The following is a 25,343-nucleotide window of genomic DNA, read 5'->3' on the forward strand; positions in this document are numbered from 1 at the left end:
TCCGATTGATCAGACGTATCGCGTGTATTCTTCATGAGTTAGCTGCTTTTAAAGCGAAAGAGACGAAAAGGTGTTTGTGTTGAGCATGACAGCAGGTGAGTACTTTTGTTTTGTTCCATTTAACTCTAGTGCATACTTGGCGAGATTTAAGCACCAACTCCGAACGCTGCCCAGAGATTTCCACACAAATTCTACTGTGTAAGTCTGTTTGTGTCTTTCCACTGTTTGCAGAACCGATTTCAGAGTGTTGAGATTGCTAAATTTAACACTTTGCAAAGGTATGACCTGCCTAGCTAAGTTTAATGAAGTAAATCATTTGCAAACCTTCATTTGAAGTATCTCACGATGAAGCTAATGAATGTGAGGTTTGGTTTAACTTTACTTTCAGGTGCCAACTTTTCAAAATTCTTGGAATTTCAAACAATATTAATAAATTGTATATACTCTTAGAATTCATTTGTGCAAATGTATTTACCAGTTTTGTTCTACTTTTTTATATATTATCAAGGCTATTTGTATAGTAATACTGATTTTAAAATATTCGTTCTAAATGCAACGATTTATGTACTGGGTAATAAAAGGTAGAAAGGACAGGAAATGCTTAAGAGTTGATGTCAAAGACTACACGGAGAACCCCCAAATCACAAAATTGTAATTTTGCAATTATTATTTCTTATATAATGAATATTTCAGCAGTATAACTAACTGATTCAAATTCATACTATTAATAGTGTATTTTTCGATAGTTTAATGCATGTTTCATGCTGAACATTTTATTCTTCTACTAGTAATGGTTTCCCAAATGAAAATTACACTCAATGTAATGTAACATCTTTACATGTTCGTATTTCAAAAAGACTAACAGTAAAAACAAATATTCATTGCTATAGACATTTCAGTTCCATCAATGCATGTTAACTTCAAAATTAATTTTTTTTACTCAGGTGTTCAATCACTCTTCAGTATAGCGTTTCATACCCAATGGTGAAGTGTGCCATTGCTTGATCGGTCTTTGTCCTCATTAAGCTGCCAATATAATAAATACAAAATGACAGTTTAGAAAAAACAACAACAACAATCGATTAGTTGTACCAAACAAATATTATAGTTGCCTTGCGAATGCGGGCTTTTCCGTGTAGTGCATACAAATATTTCTTCAGAGATGCCACCCCCCGACTTATAATTTTATGGTTGGATTAGTTTTATTAACCTCTTCTCTTGTTTCTGCTTTATTATGTGTTTGCATTATGAATAGTGTTGAAGATCCGAGGGCGGAACAAATTGAATGACGGGTCTTTCGTCAGGAAATATTACAGCTATTATGTTCTCCCCTGTACAATTACCGGTACTGACGACAATGGCTGGATGCTGGAATGCTATGCATTTTTGTGCACTGAATCGTATAATGAAAATATCTGTATCAAAAGTTTGACTATTTTAGTAATGTTTGCAAGCTCTTAACTTAATCGGATTTCTAACGCAATTTTGTTATAGAAAACTAATTCTGATGGATATAATTATTAAATAGAATCAAATACCGAAACACATACCGGATAATACATTCCGATAATACTCGATCTTCTGACGTCAAACTTGCTACGTAAACTATTATGCCTTAAAGCGTAAGAACGTCAAAGAATGAGATGATCGTGTGCTCAGAATTTTGATATTACTGAAGAGTATATACCTTATGATCAAAAAAGAACCGGAATTTTCATTTTAAAATTCCCGCGCTTGTCCAATTGGTAAACTTTTATTCTCTCAACGTTGGCAACACTTTTATACACATTCTGTCAAATTTTGACGCATATCGTACGATTAGTTTTTGTTTGGCGTCTATACAAAGAAGTTGAAAAATTTTCGTGTGGCGATTTTTATAATGGAGGAAATTTTAGAACAACGGCTCGCCTTCGAAGCGCCATTCGGTCGATTGTTGTGCGGTTTCGACGTCATATTCATAGATCCACACCTCATCACCAGTTATGATGCATTCGATGAATGTGGGGTCACTATCTGCGTTGGAAATCATCTCTTTGGCCACATCAACACGGCGCTGTTTTTGAATGAAATTCAGCTTTTTTGGCACCAGCCGAGAAGCGACGCGTTTCAAACCCAAAACATCAGTTCAAATGTGTTCGGCTGATTTTAAGAGATGTCCAACAACACAGCAATCTCTCTAATTGGTACAGAACGATTTTGCAACACGATTTGCTTCGCCGATTCAATGTTTTATTCAGTAACAGATGTTGTTGGGCGGCCAGGGAACTCATCATGATCAAAGCTTGTACGACCACCTTTGAAGCGTTTATACCACTCGTATACCTGTGTTTTTCCTTGACACGATTCACCAAAGGCCTTCTCTAACATTTTCAACGTTTCGGAACACTTAAATCCATTTGCAACACAAAATTTGATGCACGCACGTTGTTCTAAATTTTCATCCATTATAAAAATCGCCACACGAAAATTTTTCAACTTCTTTGTATAGACGCCAAACAAAAACTAATCGTACGATATGCGTCAAAATTTGACAGAATGTGTATAAAAGTGTTGCCAACGTTGAGAGAATAAAAGTTTACCGATTGGACAAGCGCGGGAATTTTAAAATGAAAATTCCGGTTCTTTTTTTATCATAAGGTAATACTGTTTTAAAGTTGGTCTATATCACGAATGTAATGAATTTCGATGTTACTGTTCATTGAAATTGTTTCAAATTTCCCCAGATCAACTTTTCATCACTGCCAACGAAAAACAGACCGAGAGGGAAAATAGATGAATAAAATAGTAAAAATATAAATAATTCCGAAAAAGAATTGCCCACGGCAGACAGGAACCCGAAACCTCCTCCTTGCCGTGGAGATCCTCTACAAACCAAGCTACTATGAAACATGCGAATTAAGTAGCGCGAAACTACGTGCATGATATTTTGAACACGCCGATTAAAGTTTATTTTGAATTTGGGTTTGTGTTATGACACTAGAAGCTGTTTTGAACTAGTTTTTACTTTTCATCATTTCCGATTCTCGCCACCAGATAGCATAAATCTAATGGAAGCTGAACTTACAACAAAAATTTAAAATTTTCGCGGAAAATGCTATAAATACTGTTAAGGTTTTCAATCAGATGTTCGTACGAGCTTTTCTTGGCCAAATATTGGAAAATATGTTATATCGCTTGAGTCGCTTCTATGATCAATCAGGCAAGAAGGTATGAGAGTAAATTGCATAGAACTGCTCATTACTTTCATCTAGTAATCGTCTCGCAATACGAAGCCTTTTGATTACTCTAGAATGTGTGAAAATTATTTTATCGCAATTAATTAAAAACCATCGAATAAAACATGTAGAAGTTTGTACATTGTACGGTCCCTGCCGCAAAAAGATATCTCAAAAACTAAATAATCGATAATTTCAAACAAAGATAATTTTTGCGAAAATCTTTAGCTATAGGAATTAGGTACAGCACCTGAAAGTTTTGAATTATTCGATTCATAATTTTTTTAGATATCATGCTCATCGCAAATCACAAATAAAAACGCGTTTTGCAGCTGGTGTTGTACAATATACAATCTGCTATTTACAACGATACAATTTGTTTGATGTGGAAAAATACGTAATTTTCGTCGTTGAATACATGTGTGCGGTTGGACAATTAAAACAAATGAGAAACTGTAGAAGTACAATTTGTCTATGTTTCAGACTCACAAAAGACCTGTAAGAGAAAGGTTACTGTCAGACAGAAAGCCTGTATGTTTTCTTTGATCAAATTCAATTCGTTCGCACGCGTTTGCTGTTATTTCGCGTTACGTTTGCACTCTGGCAGCAACCTATGGGTCTTGCATGCTAGGGTGAAATGTGAGTTTAGATATGCTTTGAAATTGAAAGAATTTCAAAATTATTCTTGATTGTTTAAGGTCTGAGAACAGTACGTAAGTTCCAAATTAAATTCTCTTGGAATCGGTGATGAATATCGAAAAACCCACCTGACATTGTCTTTGAATTTAATTGAGAATATTCTGTGAAATTTTCAGAAGGATTCATTGAGTTTACCTCTCGTGTTGTACTTCTTTCTGACTGAAAAACTGCTGAAAATTGCAACGCTTGGAATACGTATAGCATACACTACTTGTTCATCTAATAACACGACTTTCAAGGTTTATATCATAAATCTACCGCGATAAAGTCTAGATAATGTAAGTTGACTACGATTAGTACATAGAAATATATTTTGTCGCGATAAAAATTAAGTCTTATATTTGGAAATAGGAGAGAAAACTAAAATCGACTCAACTAGGTTGCTGAACAGACAGATGCAAAGGGAATGGAGGGAGCCACGTAGTCGACTCAAATTCTATTTTATAATGACATTGCAAACTGGTTATGATTTTATCAGTATATGCTCGACGATTAATCGTGGTCCGTAACACATTCGCATGTTACGATACACAGCACAAAAGCTATTTTGGCACGGATTTTGTGTAAAATGTTAATACCCGAAGCGCTATAAATATAATTGCATTCATTTGGGCTATTGATACAAGCCCGTCAGATACAAGACAAATACAAACTAAGACAAATAGAGTCTATGTTCGTGTTTCGCGTGGTCGATGTTCTTAGAATTTTCACATGAAAACTAAAAGCATTGTGAATAGTTGTGAATCTTGAACAATGCGAACCGTTATATAAATGACTGATCTCTTAACTAATGAAAATTGGTAGTTGACGAAAAAAAAAATCCCTTCGAATGTACCATTTTCCCATTTGCAGCAGTGAAAGTCTCGTGAATAGTGGGCTGAGATTCACAAATTCAAATTGAAATGAAAGCATTAAGGCGACGAAACGACCTGCCACTCGTCTATCGAAACTGTATCGCAAATTTAAGTACCCCTCAGTAACTGGTAATGTCAAAATGAAATCACCTGAAAAATTATTGAAACTGGCAACACAAGTTGATGAATTATTGATTTTGAATAACAATTATCGAAACCTTGATTACCGCTTATTGAGGAACGTAAACAAAACTAACTGCCTCGAGTGGAAAATCCTTATTTCGCGGGAAGTTACAAGTTCTGCAACATTATTAGACGTCAGGACAGTGGATCGATTAGTTCAGCTGCTGCTCGAACATATGAAAAATTTCTTGTAAGACCAGCGCAATCAGGTTTCCGTATGTGACCAAGATCTTTTGTATGGAGTACCTCTGTTGCGAAACTTTTTATCAGTCTAATCATCGAAATTCATTATCGAAATATGAATGATCAAACTGAATCGATCCGGTATATTCGTACTATTCTACGAGATGCATGAAATTCGAGTGCAGCAAATCAAAGGTACTTAAAAATTTGAGCTTTGTTTTTTAATCCATTCCAGAATTGCACTTCATATACAGGTACAAATACACAGAATTCATATATGCTCTTTTCTAATGACTTTTGAAAGTACAACTATTTCAATTGTTCCACAAATCTTTGTATATTTGCAACTTCTGAGTTTGTTCCAAATCGTTCAACCCTCGTTGCTGATCAGCGTACATGTTGTAAAACAATACGCCGGCATATTTTAGACATTCGAGAAACTCCTCTACTTCTGTTCTGTTATTTGAAGACATACGCAAAGCGTGTGTAGAATTTGATGAACATGAAAGACACTTGGAAAGTGCGGGAATCAAGCTACTCTGATCAAAATTATAGTGTTATAGTGCACATTGTAAACCACCCGTAAAAACAAATAATTTGATAATTTATTCTCAAGCAGAAAATAGTCAGTAACTACGATTTCCCGTAAGGTGTCTGGAACCTGTTAAAGTAGTCGAATGTCAAGAATATCGGATACATTCAAACAATAAATTTATCGTTTGTTTTATCATTACCAAGGGGTCGCTATATTTGTGGTAACTGGCGGTAAATCGCTCACAAACACTTTTTATTCCGATTTTCCTTCGGAGTGTCTGGTCGTGTCGTCGATTGAGGTCTGAGGACAGAGGGTCGCGTGTTGATTTTTAAATCGACCACGTGGCTCGCTCAATTCCCTTTGCGCATCGTATTTCTCTTGTACTCTCTCGTATATAAGCAAACTGTACCGGGTTGCCAGCATACATTTTATTATTTTGATGAGAAGTTTTATCACATTAATCTATCGTATGGGTTGGACATTACATGGATTCCAATGAACAATGAAAAAATATTCAACTTTCACAAAGATTGAATGTCTGTGTGTTTGGCAGCCTTGTCGAGCCAATTTTATTTCTCTCTCCTTTTTCAGAATGCTATCAGAAAACAAAAGCGAAAAAAAAAATGGCGGATGCATTGAAACTGACTTTGTTTCACAGAAAAATACTAGACTTTATTTTTATCGCGCAAACATATAAGTTTTTATGTACTAATCGCATCTAAACTAAATTATCTAGACTTTGTCACGGTAGATTTATGATACAAGTCTTCAAAGCCAAGATATTCGATGAACGAGTAGAGGTATGCATTTCTTAGCGTTCCAATTTTCAGCAGTTCTTCAGTCAGAAAAAAATACAACACGACCGCTAAACTCAATGAATCATTCTGAAAATTTCACAGAATATTCTCAACTAAATTTCGAAGACATTTTCAGGTGGGTTTTTCTATATTCTGCACCGTTTCCAAGAAAATTTAATTTGAAACGGAAAAATAGCAAAACACCTACCACTTTACGTTACTGTCCTCAGTCCTTAAGGGGCGGGTAGGATCTAACACTTTTGAAAAATTATTAATTATTTTCTTTATATTTTCTTATAGTAAAACATTTCAAGAATATTCTTGGAAAATTTCATGCCTATTGGAACGAAACTCTGGAAGTTATAGTCCTTTATCTATGGCTCTCTCATTCTGTGAAGAAGCAAGAGCTCGGCGCACAGGCCCAAGATTTCTACTTCGATTGACTTCAAAACTCGACAAAATATTCTTGAAATGTTTCATTATAATAAATTATAAAAGAAAAACTATTATTTTTTGAAAATGTTAGACCTTACGGGCCTGCTAGAAGAATAAATTGTTTACTTTGATTTTATAGACAAAAAACTTTAAACGGGTTTTTCTCGAAAGCAGGTTTTGAAAGTCCGTGTCCATCGTCACGGACTGCACCATTTTTTTTTCAAATTTTGCACACACTTTCCAGACCCCAACGTTTTCTTTTTTGTTATTTGTTACTTTGGTGGGGTTTAACAGCTATAAAATGGCGGATTTTTTCGTGAAAAATCGTCGTTTTTACTTTGAACAACCACCAAAAATTAAAAAAATGTTAAAAAAATTCAAACAGAAACGTTGGGGTCTAGAAAAACTTCTACTCTAACTTTGCAGCTTTGATTTGTTCACTTTTGATTAGTCTGCGCTGAGATACAGTGGACACCGCAAAACATGATTTTTAAGAAGCGTCCTCAAAAATACCTTTTCACCGACTCATTTCTCAAAAAATTTTCCACGAAAAAACTACAAAATGTTTTTCGAATGATGCTTTTTATCATGCAAAACATTGGAATTTATTTTGTTGATTTTGTATGTTATTTTGAGGACGGCACTTGTATACTCCATCCACTAATATTCGAAGATTTTGTGCAAGTTGCTTTCGAGCATCATTTAACTCGTGTATAAAGCTCCAATAACAAAGCTCTGTTCACACAATGCCTTCTTCATCTGAAACAAGAAGCTATTTCGTATCTACATACACAATAACAAACTGATTAAACAAGCAAACAGTAGAGCTAGCAAGAATAAAATTCCAAAGTGGCCCGTGCAGCGGTAAAAGATAAACCGAACTATAAACAAACAAACCAGTCCTACCGCACCTTCTTCGGGGGGGACCGGCTATCTCTGACTGGATGGCAGCTTTCATACCACCTCACGTCTCCGCAACGCCATGACGGATTTGTTATAATCCTATACCGGCTCTTCTGCGATCTTGAGGAAAAGTAATCCAGCATCCGCATTATACGGCAACAGCCGTGTTGACTGTTGAGTGCCGTGGAAACATCTTACACATTTACGCATTCTTCAACAAATCCTCCCAGACACTATTCTCTCTCACCCCTTCTCGGCGGAATCGAAGTCGCTGGGTTTCATGATTTCATGTTGCCTGCTTTTTCTATTATTACTGTTAAATGATTTAACAGTAAAATTGAAACGATCACCTACGAAGGCTACAGCACTAATCCAAGGTTGATGATAAACGCGGATAAAAAAAGATGGTAGTTCGGTGTTTTACAATTCAACTTCTTGAGGCCGGCAATGATGTGGATTTCTTTTTTGCATATTCACTATTGTACAGCTGATGCAAATGCAGATAGTGCGGAAATGTGGGTAATGCAGATAGTGCGGAGCCCGGAAGGGTGCATGAGCAATTGAGTGTAATGTGAGATTTAATGTTATTACACATGTTGGAAGGTTTTTTATATGAACCGGAATATTTCCAGTTTTTTTAGTTTGTATGACAAGTCTAGTGCGTAAACTGGTTGACGTGCGCACAAATTCAAAGAAAATTGCTATATCTTAGATACTTTGCCAGTAATTAGCTCACTTCACAAGATCTATATAGATGGGTGAAATTAACATACGATAAACGTATTAAGAGTTAGTGAGAAATTCAACTACGAAAATACAGTAGAAAAATTTAAATTCAAAATAAAAGATGAATATGCAATTCATGAGCGCGTTACTACAAACAAATCACATTATAGATTGATTTAAAAAACATCTCAGTTTTCGTATATGACTTCTACTTCTTTCTAAACTGTATTACAAGGAATATTGTTGATTTTTGTAAACACAGTTCCCATGAAATCTTATTGTGCGCACAATTCTACAAGTACACTTGATATGATATGAATGCGAAAGTAAACTTATGGGTGGATTGGCATAAACAATAAAGCAGAAATACGCCTACAGTAAAATGTTTAATAGTTTATTAATGGTGGAGTTCTGCAAATCACTAATGGTCTCAAAATAACATGTCTTGAGCCATCCAACTTTAAAGACATATTGTAAGCAGCAAAACCAACCAAAAAAAAACTAAATTTAACATCAAACAAATCAAGAGTGTCTAGTGACTAATTATTGGTGGGTCAAAATCTGGCATTTTTTTCAAGGAAATTAGTTTGTGTTCTACGGCTGTCATCAGATGCCGCCTGATAACGGGACTGGATAACATGTTACTGTTTTATTCATTGCTCTTTCTAGAGTTATCGAATAATAGGCAAACAGTATCATCAATCACTTTAATGATTCGCGCAGTTGCCGCAAGCAACAGTGTTTTCTCGGTGACCAATTCGAGCGTAATAGATTAACTGGGTTGATTAGATCTTCCCGTATTTCTAAATGCCTGCAGTTAGTATTTCATAGGTCAAGGGAAGTTTCTATAATATTATGTCCATGCTTATCATTTCTGAAATCACACAAAATCATCCAAAATGACATAATGAATCGCTTTATAAATCTAGTCGTCAATCCAGCAGTTGTCTTCAGATTGTCATTGTCAAGAAGCTGTTGTCTATAATTGATCGTGTAGATATTTAATGACGCTGAGATATTATATAATGAAACAAAATTTTTTGTGAAGCATTAGATCAAATAATAAGTTTTAGGACTCAACCATATGATCATTTCCCTCTCCATATTTTCGTTTTCTTACAAGAAACGCATAGAATCAATTGTACATTCTTCTATTAGGACGATGATTCCGTCTGATATTCCTACGATAGCGGTTGGGTTTGTTAACAGGACTCGGCGCCGGCTCACAAAGCAGACGAATTTCGCGCTACCCAACGTTCACGAACTAGCTATTGCAATAAGGAACAACACCTGAAAATTTGGAATTAATCGATCATAAGTAGATCGGGCAATCGGTTTGATTGCAGATGTTCTTGCGGTTACGGAATCACAGGGGTATAAGTGGAATAATTCCAATGTCATTAGTATTTTTCACAAGCATCTTTGAAAAAAAATTAAAATGGAACTCACTTCGATCGGGTCGGTTTTTTTAATAACTAAAGATACTGCAATTGTATCTGGATCCTACTTTCAGTATCGGAATAACGTGGTGATGAGTGTCGAAAATTTAAAACCGGCATATACCTAAATGACGATGCAAAGCAAGTAAAAAATCTTCGAAACAACGCCTGAAACTACTTCGATTTAGAGGTCTTGTTAGTTGATGTCCGAACGAACCGATCTCCGCTATACTTGTCCCCCGTTTTTCGGTTCCGAAAATACCGTGAATAGATAGTTGAACCGATTTTCTCAAACTTAAGATCAAATGAAAGGATTTATTATTTAAAGGGTTATTGTTGGTCTTTTTGGATCCGACTTTCGGTTTCGGATTTTTGAAGTGATGAGTGTTAAAAATTTCAAACCGTCCTGTAACATGATAGCAGCGTACAAAACTGTTTCAATTTGTAGCGCTAGCTAGTTGATGGTCATTCAAACTGATTTCGGTTATACTCGTCCCGGTCGCCGGCTCCGCAAATAGCGATCAAAAACGTACAAAAAAACTTTCCACTTTCGCGAAAAATAAAAAAAGCATCATTTCACCACTACATAGATTAAAATAGAATTTTATGTTGAACAACATTTACACTTTCATGTAAAAAAAAACAAATCAGTTGCAACACTGAATCGAATTATGATTTCATAAAACGAGAAGATTTGTCGTAAACCTTATCGGGTATGGAAACTTTGGTTCATCACAATGAAACACTCAATCAGGAAATAAACAAAATTTCTTGAGTATTTTCGCTTACAGATTTGCTTACAAAGTAATCTTTTGAGTAAGTTTTGTTTCTAATTTATATTTTTTTTATTTAAAAAATATTTTATTCAGGCCTATTTGCGTACAAGCTTTAACACATGGATCAATAAGTCCCGAGACTAAAGCAGAGATGGCGCTCGTAGTAAACCAGTAACCACGTCTTTCTAGAGTACTAACCTTTGCTTGAAACGAGTCAAAATTTTAAGTCGATCCGACCAGAAACAGCTGAGTTATCGAGGTTAAAGTAAAGTCGTTTTGTAGTTTGTTTAAAAAATGGAAAAAACCGAGTTTCGTGTTTTGATAAAACATTGTTTTTAATGGGTAAAAACACCGTGCAAGCGAAACAATGGATTGAAAAATGTTATCCGGACTCTTGTCCATCAAAAGCAACGATTTGTCGGTGGTTCGCCGAGTTCAAACGTGGTCGTACCGACACAAATGACGCGGAACGACCTGTGGAAGCCGTTACACCGGAAAATGTGAGTGAAGTGACAAAAATTAAAATGAAAAATCGTAAAGTGAAGCTTCGTGAGATTGCTGAGATGACACAGATATCATATGGAAGTGTATTTACTATCCTTCATGAAAAATTGAGCATGAAAAAGGTTTTTTTCCAAGTGGGTGCCGCAATTGCTTTCGACAATGACAATGCACCCTGTCACAAGTAGATGAAAACAATGGCGAACAAATTGGGCTTTGATCTGCTTCCCCACCCCCCATACTCGCCAGATTTAGCCCCCAGTGACTACTGGCTCTTTGCTGATCTTAAAAAAATGCTCCAGGGAAAAAGATTTGGCTCAAATGAGGAGGTCATCGCTGAAACTGAAGCTTATTTTGAAGCGAAAGATAAATTTTTTTATAAACATGGTATTGAAAAATTGGAAAAACGTTGGAACCATTGTATCACCCTAAAAGGTGATTATGTTGATGAATAAAAAAAAAATTTGCAAAAAAAATGTTGTTTCCATTGTTAGTCTCGGGACTTATTGATCCATGTGTTACGTGGCCGATTTAGCTGAGTTTTTAGATAATTTTTTTTTGTATTGGATGTCGTTGTCACCCTTTTTCTAGGGGGAGAGGAGCTTCCATTTTCCTCCGGCGAGGATTGAGGGGCAGTAAGTTTTGTTTGATTTTCAGAAACAAATACACGCATAGATAAGATACTAAACCAATAAGGAATCGAATGGTGGAAGACCCCAAAACCTATTCGATCTTAATAATTACTATTACAGCTCACAGTACATATCTACCGACCAACATGGATTCGTTCCCAAGCGTTCGACAAACACATATCGCACATCATTTCTGAGATGGAGAAGTCTCACCAAACTGACTCTCTATACCGATTTATCAGCTGCTTTCGACAAGATCAATCTTGATATCGTTATAGCGAAACTCAACCGCATTCGATTCCATGGTAGATTTTTAGACTGGAAAAAGTTCTATCTCGTTGACCGCAAAATGTCGGTAAAAATTGATGACACTATTTCGTATACCATTACCTCTGGTGTGCCACAAGGTAGTCACCTTGGACCTTTCCTGTTCCTGATTTACATCAACGACGTTAATCTCTCCCTGAAGTGCTTGAAGCTCGCGTACGCAGACGACTTCAAACTGTTTTTAAAAATTGATAGCCAAAGCGATGCTAAATTTCTTCAATTTTCGGAAATTGGTGTCAGGTCAACAGGATGGTACTAAATGCATCAAAGTGTTCTATAATAACGTTCAGTCGCAAAAGAAAACCAATAATTTTCGACTATTCGCTTCTTGGGACCGAATTAAATAGAGTAAGCTGCATTAAAGATCTAGGAGTCCTACTTGATAGCAAAATAACTTTTTGCGACCTTGGAGAGACCCCCATAACCTTCCCAGATACGAATTCAGATGTCATTTTATTGGACTTGAGTTGCTTAGTGATCGACGCAGTGTTTCGAAAGCAATGTTTGTTTCCGATTTAATTCGGGGAAACATCGACTGCTCCAGCCTTCTCGGACAACTCGATATAAATATCAGACGCAGAACTCTTCGCAATAACCCTTTTCTTGTCCCCCAGTTTGCTAGAACAACATATGCGAAGAACGGACCTGTTTCGAGCATGATTCGTATATTTAATCGTTGTTATATTATGTTTGATTTTAATCTGTCTCGTACTATTCTCAGACGCTCATTTATAGTATTTTTCAAGAACTTGACCTAAGAATGACATTACTTATAATTCGTATGTTTGTATTTAAGTTTGTGAGTGCTAAGTATATTATGTTAGTTTGTAAGTGTACCTTGTATTTAATTATTCTTCATTATTGTATCATTTGGATGTGATTATCTGTTGGTACAAAAGATGAGGAGGTTTTATACCTACTGGAGAGAGAGACTTAATAAGTATCAACTCCAGTGGGCTCTGCATTTCCGTACGGGAAAGAAAGACGGACAACCCATAATGTAGTTAGATCATAAATTTCAAAATATATTCTGTTATATAAATGTAGTGACAATTCATTTTCTTTTTGTGTCGTTGTGCAAAGAACTGAACAAAAAGTACTAACAGTACTGAATGACTGAACCACAGCATTGAAAATAAAATTGCTAAAGAAAGAAAACGATAATTAATGTTAGCCATAGCCAGCCATTCCTAGACGCTAAACCCGAAAACAATAGTCAAACAAATTTTGATCTAGGTAAAAAATCATCCGGGTATTTGAAGTGGAAATGGTTTCCGAACAATACTCATCTACCAAACAGACAGAATTAGATGCTTCAAGTCATGTACAATAGGTGGCAGTAGAGGATTGTTGTCATCATATGAGACTTCATGAAGTGAGGAGACTATGCCTACTATGCTAAGTGTGCATCTTCGGGCGATAATATGATCAATTTCGATCGAATTTTGGCCAAATCTTCGAATGCATCAATTACAATTTGAACGATGATAATGAGTCATGATGAGAAGAGAAATCGGTGGAACTGATGGAGGCTGCGAAAATAGCTAATTGATGATAGAAGTAAAAAAATAAAGAAATAAATGTCTTGCTTTTGAAAACCAGTGGACGTCGTCAAAGATGCGATCATGGGTGAGAAAACTGCTTTATTTACGCAAGCAACGGTAGATAGCAAAGAAAGGAGAGTCACGTTCATTAGATTTTACCCACTCTTACAATGTTTTAAATTTGACCTGTGAGCTGCCTGAAAGAAGAGATGCAATCAACGCACAGAAAATTGGAAATATTTTGATTACACTTCCAGTCATAATCATCTGAATAACACTCACAAACACGTCTCAAATTTCGAAAGCTCCTTCTACCCTATTTGATCTTTGATGGTCGCTTCAACTAAACTGTTTATTTATGCTGTACCCACAAAGCACCCGAGTCTCGCGTCTGCGGTAACGGCCAGCCACAGCCATTCATCATAAAAGTGGAGCACTTGAAAGTTCAAGTGGTATAACCCTACAATGAACCTTCATGAAGCCCGCCAACCAACGTTGGATATACCGACCGATGAGAGCGGTCTTTTTCCGGATAATTATAGAGAGGGTGAGTTGTAAGAGGAGCTTCTTTTAAAATTGTTTTGCATTTTGTTTTCACCGGCGAAAACTTGACGATGCTCTAAGCAGTATTTCGGTGAGGGCAAATTTTGGATCACGACTGCCGACGGAGTGCTTTAATCAAATCAAATCGCATGCATTGAAGTATTCTGTATTATTAGATTTGTGTTGCGTGGGTGACTAGAAACCACCATTTAGAAATGTACAACGGCCTTGAAGATGCCAAAATAATTTTGAAGGTGTTAGATGTCAGTCGCAAGCTGCGTGCTAGGTTAAAAAAGTTTGAGCAAGCTTATTACTGCTATGTTAAATTTAACGAAGTAATAAAAAAAAATCTCCAAGAATTGTAAAACATAAGATCAAAAATTTTCTAAATTGACGCATTTGATGAATTTGAAATATTAAAAACATTAGAGTATTAGATAAGCTATAAAACATGATATAAGAATTTTTTCCAAAACTGGAAAAAACGGTCAATAGTCTGTACCGACTTTCAATGATTTTTAAGAGCTAACGTGTATTCGAAGAAGTTTTACAAGATTATATTACGCTTCTTTTGAAAGTGGCACCTTAATGTTTTGTGCTACCCCCACCAATTTCGAATGAAAATATTTTTTTTTCATAATTTTTTTTCTTTCTCATATTGAAGAAAAAAAGCTTTATTGCAAAAAAAAATTTTTTAGATATATTCACTTTATTTTAAAATCAGTTTTTTTGTTTTATCTACGTAGAATCTACCTCTATTATCTAAGTATCCACTACAAAGTGTGCATAAACACGCATATACAAGCTTATGCTTGCACGCATAACTTAAGCAAATTGTTGTGATTTTTATTTTGTTTACTTCTTGACAATTAACAATATTAGAAAAAATCTAAGTGGAACTCGATGCAATTTTTTTATGCCTCTTCAAAGTTAGTTTTAAATATTGAAAATCCGAGAAATTATCAAAAGTTCAACACATATTAAAAAAATGGAAAAATGTTTTCCAAACAAAATATGAAAAAGTATTGTAAAAGTACAAACCTTTACGAAGAGATTTCATTTTTAAACGTGTAAATAAATTGAGTTATCGCGAAGCAACACGTTTTTTAAGACGATATGTTGATCGTGCGACGCTCACTTAGAGATGTGCGAAGCAGCTCATACCGGTGAGCAGCTCCGAACCGATCAGCTCACTAAAGAAAATCGATTCAATGTATCAGCTCATCAGCTCATTTAGATTGAACTGAAGGTTTGTTTTGAGCGCCGTTTTTTGCACCGTTTTTTGCACCGTTTTTCTTACTCCGTTTTTGTTTCATATCATTGATGCACAAAGAACAATGCTATGCGAACTAACTTGTCTACGAATTATTATTATTATGTCATATTTTAGAATATCCTGCAAAAATGGCATCCCTGAATAGCCTACTGCGTGAGAGGTAAGATTTCTTATTGACAATGGCTCATTTAATCTGTTAAAGAAGGATAGATACACATTTAGAAGAACGAACAAAAGCTCATGCACATATTCTCATTTATAACTCGCTCGTCAAGAGCTGAAGATCCGTTCAGTTCGTAGCTTGTTTCCACCTTACCAGTAGGGATGCCAGGTCATTTTTTCAAAAATCTGTGATCAAGCCAAAAATCAGTCTGTGCACGTTTCCCCGTTTCCATAATAGCTGATCGGAATCATTTTGGTAAGCAAAAAAAAAAGTCCCACTGTTTCCTAACGCTCTGTAATTTTTGGTGCTAAACAGTGATCAATTTAAAAAATCTGTGATCGATTTTAGAATCTGTGACCATTTTCAGAAATCTGTTAAAATCTGTGCCATTTTATTAATCTGTGCAAAAGGTTGAAAAGGTGAAACACAGATTAATCTGTGAACCTGGCATCCCTGCTTACCAGTGCGGTGAACTGGTGAGCTAAAGCAAAGCAAAGTCTTGGCATTACATTCCTTATGTGGAATTTGGCCTTTCTGTTCCAACAGACTTCGCAGCCGATTCATATAGCGTACAGAATCATTGCAAGGCTAGTACTATGGATCCTACTGACGCCAAGAATCCTTCCAGGTCGGGGCTCGAACATACGACAACTGGTTTGTAAGACCAGCGTCGTATGCATTGAACCATCAACCCGGAACTGGTGAGCTGCGGTTCTTTTAAAAAGAGCTGTAAGCTATCAGCTCACTTTAAAGATTCGATTCACTGGAATAGCTCAGGAGCGAATTGCCCATCTATACGCTCAGTGCAAAAGTGAGTTACAGAAATAGCAGACGCGTGACGCCCTCCGTTTTTTAACCGTTCATGATTTCAGCATGGCCATAGTGAAAATGAGTCACACGAATAATACTTAGGATATTCGCATTGGAAAATAAATTGTATTATGAATTTATGAATACATTTTCCTATAAGTATTGTAAAAGTTTGCTGCATTAAGTTGCATATTTCGCTTCAGTACAAGGTTTTCTAGGTAAAAATATGTAAAATGATGTATAACTTTTCCAGAAAAGAATAAACCTATGCATTACCTTCTACAAAATTATGGGATTCTATATTTTTTACAATTATTCCAAACAAAGTATGTATAAAAATAACTTGAAACAAGTTATGATTAGAAAACTATTCAATTCAATAACTAAAACTAACCTTGAAAAGGCCTAAAAAAAGTTCCATCGAGTTCCACGTAGACGTGCGACCTAGACTTTTGGTATATTTGACATAGTAAATTATTTTTAATAGTTCTAAAACTTTGTAGAAGAAAAAAATTTTCAATCTCTTCAGAAGAAAAGTTATGGTTATATTTTTTGTCAAAGTAGGCCATGAACAATTAGGGATAGAATCAAATTACGCTGTATATGTTTGTAAATAATTTCTTAAAAGCAACTATATGCATTAAAAGATCGGTTTGGCAGCTACTGATTTATGTCCACGTTTTTATTGATTCGAACCACTGTGCGTTAGTGCGAATACTATGTTGACGGTAAATTTGTTTTAGTTCTAGTTTAATCATGCATCTTCAGTACACAATTTCAAAAGTAGAGTTGTACTGCAATCTCTTTCTTGTGGCCATTATTTCATATTCGTCAGCAATACTATGATATAATATATTTTAGATTAAGTTAAATTATAAATTTCCAAGAATAACTTTTCCAATATACGTTAGATGTAAGCAAAACTATCGTCTTGACGTAAATAAAACTTATGTACGTATTAGAAAAAAAACCTATTTTAACCCACCTAGTTGTGTAATGAAGCCTTTCTCATATACAATATTGCAGTATTCAATTCAAAATATTTCTTTTCGATTCTTAAATGAAACTTTTTTTTGACCTAAGTTTATGGAAATCGGTCAAGCCATCTCTGAGAAAATGAGTAACGTTATTTGATACATACATACATACATACATACACACAGGCATTGCTAAACTCAATTAACTGTGTCGAATGGTATAGGACAGTTAGCCCTCCTACTAACTTTTCTTGCAATTATTCTAATGTAACTCTTTATGTATTCTAAAACTTCTTTTGATTATATGGAAAGATGATAGCCTTGGTCATAATGTAAGATAATGTAAAAAGAATTGATTGCCAACTATATTACAATAAACGCTATCTCTAAACAATAAAGTAGCTGTTATTTTCAGGTTCCATTTAATGACTTATTTATTTCGTTGCAATTTGATTTCTTATCATTTCCATGTACAAATTTTCAATAAAGAATTTTGATCTCCCGATACAGATTTACAGATTTTTCTCCTGAAAGATATAGATTTTAATGTGGCAACGCCTCACGCTATACGAAATTGAACAGAGCACGCTGCAAATGTTGCAAAGGCGGTGGTGTTTTCTTCTTCCGTACCAGCACGTAGCTGTTTTGAATCGTCATTTTGAATGACGGTTTCAAATTTTAAGTTTTTTAGCATTATTTAATCTGAAAAGATTCAATCACTTATATATCAAACTAGCCGTATTACCCGGCGTAGCTGGGAAATGTTTCGAAGGCAATGCAAGACTGAAAAAATGGACTGACGAATAAAAAATAGTAAAATTTGAAAACTTACAAAAAAATTTATTCGCAGTTAGAACTCAATTGTATGACCTTCTCCAATCCTGAAAAATCGTTCTACCAATTGAACTACTCTGGATGAGATGAAATACAATTTAGAAGGCAACCTGATCGAATGGTTCTTCTTACATGTTCTGAGACTTTACACGATCAGTTTGATTAAAATTCAATTTCGTCTTCAATTTTCCCTTATACATTTCTACACGGCAATGATATGTGAGGTTTTTACTGTGTCTCTTTTATCGCTTAGGTAAAAAAGAGATAGATACACTTATTCTGGGTACTCATATTTTTATATACTCTGTTGTCAAATTCAATCTGATCGATCCCTTCTTTAGAGAAACCGACTACAAATTCCACCCTTTTTAAAACTTCAGAGGTGCAATAAATATTAAAATTCGTCAAGAAAAGTAATGGTTCAACTAATTTAAAAAAAAAATGCTACTTTCGAAGTGAAAAAATGTCAGTGGAAAGTTTGGTAGTAATCTATTGAGTTATTCCGAAGTTATGCCGGATTATACGAACAATTGGACTGTACAATACCTTTCCTCATGCTAGGACAACTAACTACACCTCCTACCTCTTAAAATACACATGCAACAACCTATGAAAACCAAGAAATATATGTATCAAATTTGGAAGCAATTTACAATTTACCAGTCAACTATGGAACTATTAGATCTTTTTTAATTCCAAGTTTATTCATATCGGCTAAGCAATCTTTGAGTATTCGAAGTAAGTTCCATTTTGGAGTTTTTGACCACAATTTCCGGTACTTCCGGAACCGAAAACTGGCAACGGATATAGCCAAAATCGGGTTATTTGATCAAGTTTCTGAAATTAGAATAGTTTTAAGTGTAGTTTTTGCATTCTTTGTATCGTTAATACATACGACAGCTTGTACCGGTTTGTACCGGAAGATGAATCCGGATATAATTCAATAGTTTCGGAATGTCGGCCTATTTAACAGTTCTGACAAATATTTCGAATCGACACTTTGAAATTTATAATTTTCATCATCCTTCAATATTGGAACTGAAAGTCTGATCCTAATGAAAATTGACTGTCACCTACGTAACTACAAGACTTTTTATTTGAATCTTAGTTCGTGAAAATCGGTTTAACCCTACTTGAGACATCAGCATGAGTTTCGTGGCTATTCCTGGTACTTACAAAGGTACCGGAAATCGTGGACTGAGTTCGGTTTATTTGGCAATCAACTAACAAGTTCTACAACCTAGAAGAATGTACAAATCAATTTTAAGGAATTCGCTTCTCTTTACTTGGATCCTTATGACAAACCAGCTAGAATTGACATTTTTACACCAAATCACCACCAGTGCAGTGAAACTTCATTCAATTCAATTGAAACTGAATGTGGAACACATTGACGATCTCTCCACTGCAGTAAACTTCACTCTCTGACACACACAATGTTTGCTGACGGCCCGAAAGAGTAGCATTCAGTTCATCACTCGTTTCTCTTCAATCGAGGCTCAGTTTACCCACTGTCAGTTGATCTCTTGAAGTAACAAAATATCTCTTTCAATAGTGTGAGAGCGGCCTTCAAGTGAGGTTCATGTAAACATTCGAATCGGTTCAAGATAATAGATGAAAGACTAATCAGATAGCTGAAATATCGATCACAGAATACACATAAATTAATTGTTTCCTCCTTCAGTTTTCATGTTTAATACTTTACTCCATTTATAATTCTAATCGTTCGAATCTACTTACTACCAAGAGCGAAGACAATGAAGCAGCTATACTACTTGGGACTTGAAACTGAGCAAGCTAAACTTCAAGTGACTAGGTACGATTATTCAACTGACGATGAATTCTGGGAGCTTCACTTGAAAATAGCAGCAAAAGTCAAATGAATTAGTAGGGATACACAGACGGTCAGCGGCCATAAATTTTATTTTCATCTTATATTATTCGATTGAAAATGAAATTTTACCGCACTGATTCCGCACCACTCGGTAATTCCGAAACCGGAAGTCGGATCCAATTAAATTTTAGGAATTATATATGAAATCCTAAATTCTTTCAATCGATTTTTTGTTTATTTGCGCTGTTTGAAAAAGTCAAACGTAATTCTAAACATATGACAACAGTTATTCTAAATAAAATATAGAATATTCTATGCCATGCTATTAGTTATTGAAAATATATTTAACTATCTTTTTTATCAAAAATTTAGGTGAATGTTGGTAAATCGTTTTAGCTGCAACTTAGTTATTTTTTAATCCACACTAATAAAATTTGCACTAAAATATGGACTTTAAGTTAAGGTTTGAAATAAAATTAGTTAAAAAATATTTAAGAGACATTTTAGTTTTTCGGTTGGTTTTCAATTAAAAAAAAAAATCAAACGACTGTCCAATCGATTTCCTACAACTTGTTCTTGGACACTATTGTAGTACAATTTACAGTCTCCGAGTTACCACTAGAGATGGGCAATTCGTTCGCGAACGGTTCAAAAGAACTAGTTCTTTTGAAAGAATGAATGAGCAGTAGTTCTTTTTTCGAGAACGGTAGTTCCTCAGTTCAAAGTCGTGGGACCTTTTTATGCTCGCTTAACCTATTTTCGATAACGGTAGTTCTGTAATAAGAAAGCTGCATCACGAAAGCTCAGTTCTAATTTGTGGAGCTTTTTTTGCTCGCTAACAACACTAAGTTCTCGTTTAGTCTTTGAACAAACAAACCCACCATGAAAAGAGCGAACGAACGGCTCTGGAGAACTAGTTCTTTCAACAGAACTTTGCGTCACTGAACGGTTCTTTGGAATGAACTGTTTTGCCCATCTCTAGTTACCACGATTCGAAGTAAGTGATTGCAGAAATACATACGCCTCTTTTAAATATCAGTCTTGAGTCGAATTGGTCTCTGCATCCGTGAAATATGAATGTTTTGTCGTACTGAAACCGTGTGCAAAGTTTCATCCGAATCGAAGGATATGAATTCTGATGACTTGCAAACTAAATATTTCTGTAATTGCACAGATGCGTCCATACTTTCTTGGACAAACTTTAAATACACAGAGAGACATGTTGCGATCCCGACAAACTGGGTCGCATAGTATTTGACACTCGGTCCGTCTGGTTTCGGTACAAAAGTCGGTTCGCACAGTGGTTGCATATCCATAACTCAAGAAATTATTAGGGGAGACAGGGGCTATACCGGATACGTGGTTAAACCGGACAGCTTAAATATCTTATAAACCTGCAATTATTTTGATTTATGGATTGACTTTGTAAACGCGCTTGGAGATGACGCGGTAGAGATGACTTGGGTAAAAAGCCAGTTTTGATGGGTGTGTTTTTCAATTTCTAAAAAATGTCCGATTTAGCTCCGCTCTCCCCTATATTATGAAAACACCCCTGAAATATTGTTCTAGGTACGCGCCTGCCCTGTGCTATGGATGACTTGATCATCATGGTGGAATTGTTCAACGGTTCAAAGTGAAGGTAAATAAAAATAACGCTACTGAAGCTGCTGTTTCTTTCCTTGTACTTTAAGTGCATGAAGTGTGGAAGTGGAAGAAATTATATTGTAATGATGCTCAAGATCGCTATCCGTTTAGGTGGTAAACGTTCCTCACTGAGAGCCGATGACACTAGTACACCTGATAGTGATCGAGACAATGTTCGCAACTACATTGGCATGTTATAAATGTTCCCAGTATATTGGTAGAAAGAATTGTGGTATCAACAAAGCCAGTCGTGGAGTTGTTTTTTATTTTATGTAACTTACCGGTACACTGTTGGGGAGCGATTTCTCCCTTGTCGAATGTACTGCAGACTCATTATGCATGTCTGGGGGTATTTGTCCTGTTTCACATGGTCTATTGATTTGGATCTAAAACGAAAAAAAAAAAACAGATAATAGGGAATGAATATAATTTAAAATTGTTTGAATAATTGTGATGTACTCTACGAGAAAGCATGGGACCTAGGAACTTCGAACCGTGGGGATGCAAAATGCCAACATGTTACATTGATAATAGCTGTATGTTTATAATATGCCGGAAACCGGAAGGCAAAGAGTACTTGTAATTTAATGCAAAACAGTTGATTGTGGATACGTGAGACTCATATTTTTATGTAATAGCAGAGTTGTTCAATGAATATTTGATCAATGCTCTCCGAAGGCTTCGGTGGGTTTCTCGTTAGGTCATAGTTGTTTGCTGAGGTTAATTAACCCGAGTAAGTTGGATGGACTAACTAGCGGTTAGATTCGGTTATGCCAAAAAAGGCATCAAATATTTAATTTTATACCTTATTAATAAGTAACACTAAGCTTTTGCACGAGAGGCATGAAGATTAGGTGAAGAGCTATTTGAGACATTCCATGGAAATGTTTCGGTATCATCACAGTGAATATGATCAATATCTTACAAAATTAATATACATAATATCTTAATCTTAATAATCTTAATAATATCTCTTTTCTTACAAAATTAATATACACTAACAAACTGGAATGTTCACGATGAAACTTTCCTCATGTAATTTATGCAATTTTGTGTTTGATATAGCACCTGGTTTATTGGCTGCACAACCGTGAAACCTCCAGGTATGTGACCATAAACGGAAAACCAATTATCTATCGACCACCAAACATTATGGGGTCACAAAAATGGACAAGAATAGATAAAATCGAAAGCAAAATCTGTGAACATTGGACATAATGGCTGACGGCTGCTGCCGCTGCGATGCTTCTTTCCAGAAAAAAAACGAGATGCGAATAAATAAGGCACCCATTTGACCATTCAAGTTGGACTCTCTGCTCTCGTTTTCATCATTAAAAGCCTTTTATCTCTACGAGCATACCAAAGAAGCTATTGAATGGAATGGCAACAAATAGCGGAACCAGTGCCTATAGAAAAAAAGTCAGAGATGATGACCGCCGTAAAGTACAATGAAACGTCGTCGCCCGATGGCTATTCGGTTTGTTGCTCTTCCGCCTTCCTGACGGGTACCGTTTCGACAAAGAAGCCCGCTAAACGATAACGAATCGAAAGTGGACCATATTAAATGAATGGTTCCGGATTAATTAGATACTAGCTTGCTAGCATTGGATTAGACATTTTCATATGCGGTTTGGTGCTTATTATGCAAATTTTACTCTAACAGTTTCACTTCTCGATGGCGCTAACAATGGCACACAATTCGTCGTTTTGCAGAACTATTGACATTCAAATTTCAGTTTAGTATGTACATACATGATTAAGTTTCTCTATGGTTTGTATCGTGAGACGAGGGTAGTTCCATTTTTTTCGGAAACTTAAACTACCCTCATCAAGTTGATTCAAGATAGTCTGGTTGAATGGGGTCTTAATCTGCCTCGAGGCTAGGTTCGGGGTTTGGGGGTTAAACCTGCCCCCAATGGAATTTTTTTCAAAATTAAGTTCCATGAACACTAGAGTACTTTTTATAAAAATGTGCAAATAGCTTGATTTTGCTTTTAAATTTTTACGCCTTTCCCACCTTTTGAACCCCGCTACCTTCCTTGAATCTCCACCCCTCTTAAAACGCCCCCCCCCCAAAATGTCTGTGTATGTATGTATATATGTATGTGTGTCCCATACAAATTTCCTGAGTTTTATTTGAATCTGATATCCGGTTCCACAATTACAGAGTGATATGTACCAAATATAAGGAAAAAACGTGGTTAATCCACCTAACAATGAGATGATACCTTTTTTTATCAATCCGCATGTGTTTTTTGCATGAATATTCTTCGGTTTTTCAGGTTTCATGACATTATTTTAATGACCGTCGTTTTAAGCGACAATTGGAGATTTTAATCACTCTTTACTCTGTAATGTCGAAACTGCAAGTCGGTGAATCTAAAAGTGGGGCAATAGATTAAACATTCCATGATATGTCGAAGTAATTTCCATTTTAGAGTTTACGGTAATTTAAGGTACTTCCAGAGCCGGTATTCAGAAAACAGCATAACCCAAACCGATTCCATGGCCATGAATTGACTTGACGAATAAATTGCAATAGTTTTGAGTTCAACTTTGAAGCTTTTCGGGATTGTCATCATATGGAAGATGATGGTTTGAATTTTAAAAATTCATCATCCTGTAGTTCCAGAATCGGAAGTCAGAATTGGATAAAATTCTTAAATTTTGTATGGGACTATAAGTTTATTTATTATTTAATTTTTGTTTCTGAAATTCAATTTGGCTTTTTTGAGAAAACGATTGAACTTTGATTGAACGATTCGATACTGAAACCGGAATTCGAAAATCGGTGTAGCCGAAGTGAGACAAATTCACCTGAGTAGCTGTATAGTTTACATTTGTTTCAAAATGTTTGAAAATCAATGTAGACATCTTTGAGGAATCGTAGTGCGAATTAAATTTTTGGGTGCCTTCCGAAACGAAAACTCAATACAATCAAAAATGAAATAAGTTTATTTGGTTATCGACTATCCAAATCTGCTAACCCGATAAACCTGATTAATTCATGTGAAATAGACATTAGTGTAATCACCCTGTATCTCCGAAACCGGAAGATTGATCTGACTGAAAAACAAGATGTTTTATAGAATCTTAAAACTTTTCATTTGAATCTTAAATGATTGTTAGAATTCATTTGAATCTTAGATCGGCATCTACGAGAAAAATGAGTTACACTGTTTTAATTTCGTTTCACATATAATCATCCTGTAGTTCCGGAACCAGAGGTCGGAACCAAACATAATTCAGGAACCTTGTTTGGAAGTATACGACTTTTCATATGAATCTGAGATTGTAAAAAACGGTTGAGTCATCTCCGAAAAAATTGAGTGAAATTATTTGTCACACACGCATTTGCTGATCTTGACGAACTGATTCGAATGGTATATGGCTGTTTTGTTCTTCCAGCATTTATTGGTGTAAGTAGTTCAAATCAATATAATTATGGAATTGCTTTCAACTCGAAAATTCGGCCATCATCTGGTTTACATATGGCATACTCGAACGATTATG

At 35.5% G+C, this 25,343-nt stretch overlaps 1 protein-coding gene across 1 annotated transcript in view; it reads right to left on the reverse strand.

Moving 5' to 3' along the window:
- Window positions 1-25,343, reverse strand: part of LOC131435349 (uncharacterized) — a 129,204-nt gene that overhangs the window by 27,641 nt on the left and 76,220 nt on the right. Inside the window, exon 2 of the mRNA XM_058603142.1 lies at window positions 22,112-22,216. Coding sequence (XP_058459125.1) covers window positions 22,112-22,171 — 60 coding nt within the window. The 5' untranslated portion in view covers window positions 22,172-22,216. The remainder of the gene's footprint in view (window positions 1-22,111; window positions 22,217-25,343) is intronic.

This window comes from Malaya genurostris, chromosome 3 (assembly GCF_030247185.1).
Source record: "Malaya genurostris strain Urasoe2022 chromosome 3, Malgen_1.1, whole genome shotgun sequence".
Lineage (NCBI taxonomy): Eukaryota > Metazoa > Arthropoda > Insecta > Diptera > Culicidae > Malaya > Malaya genurostris.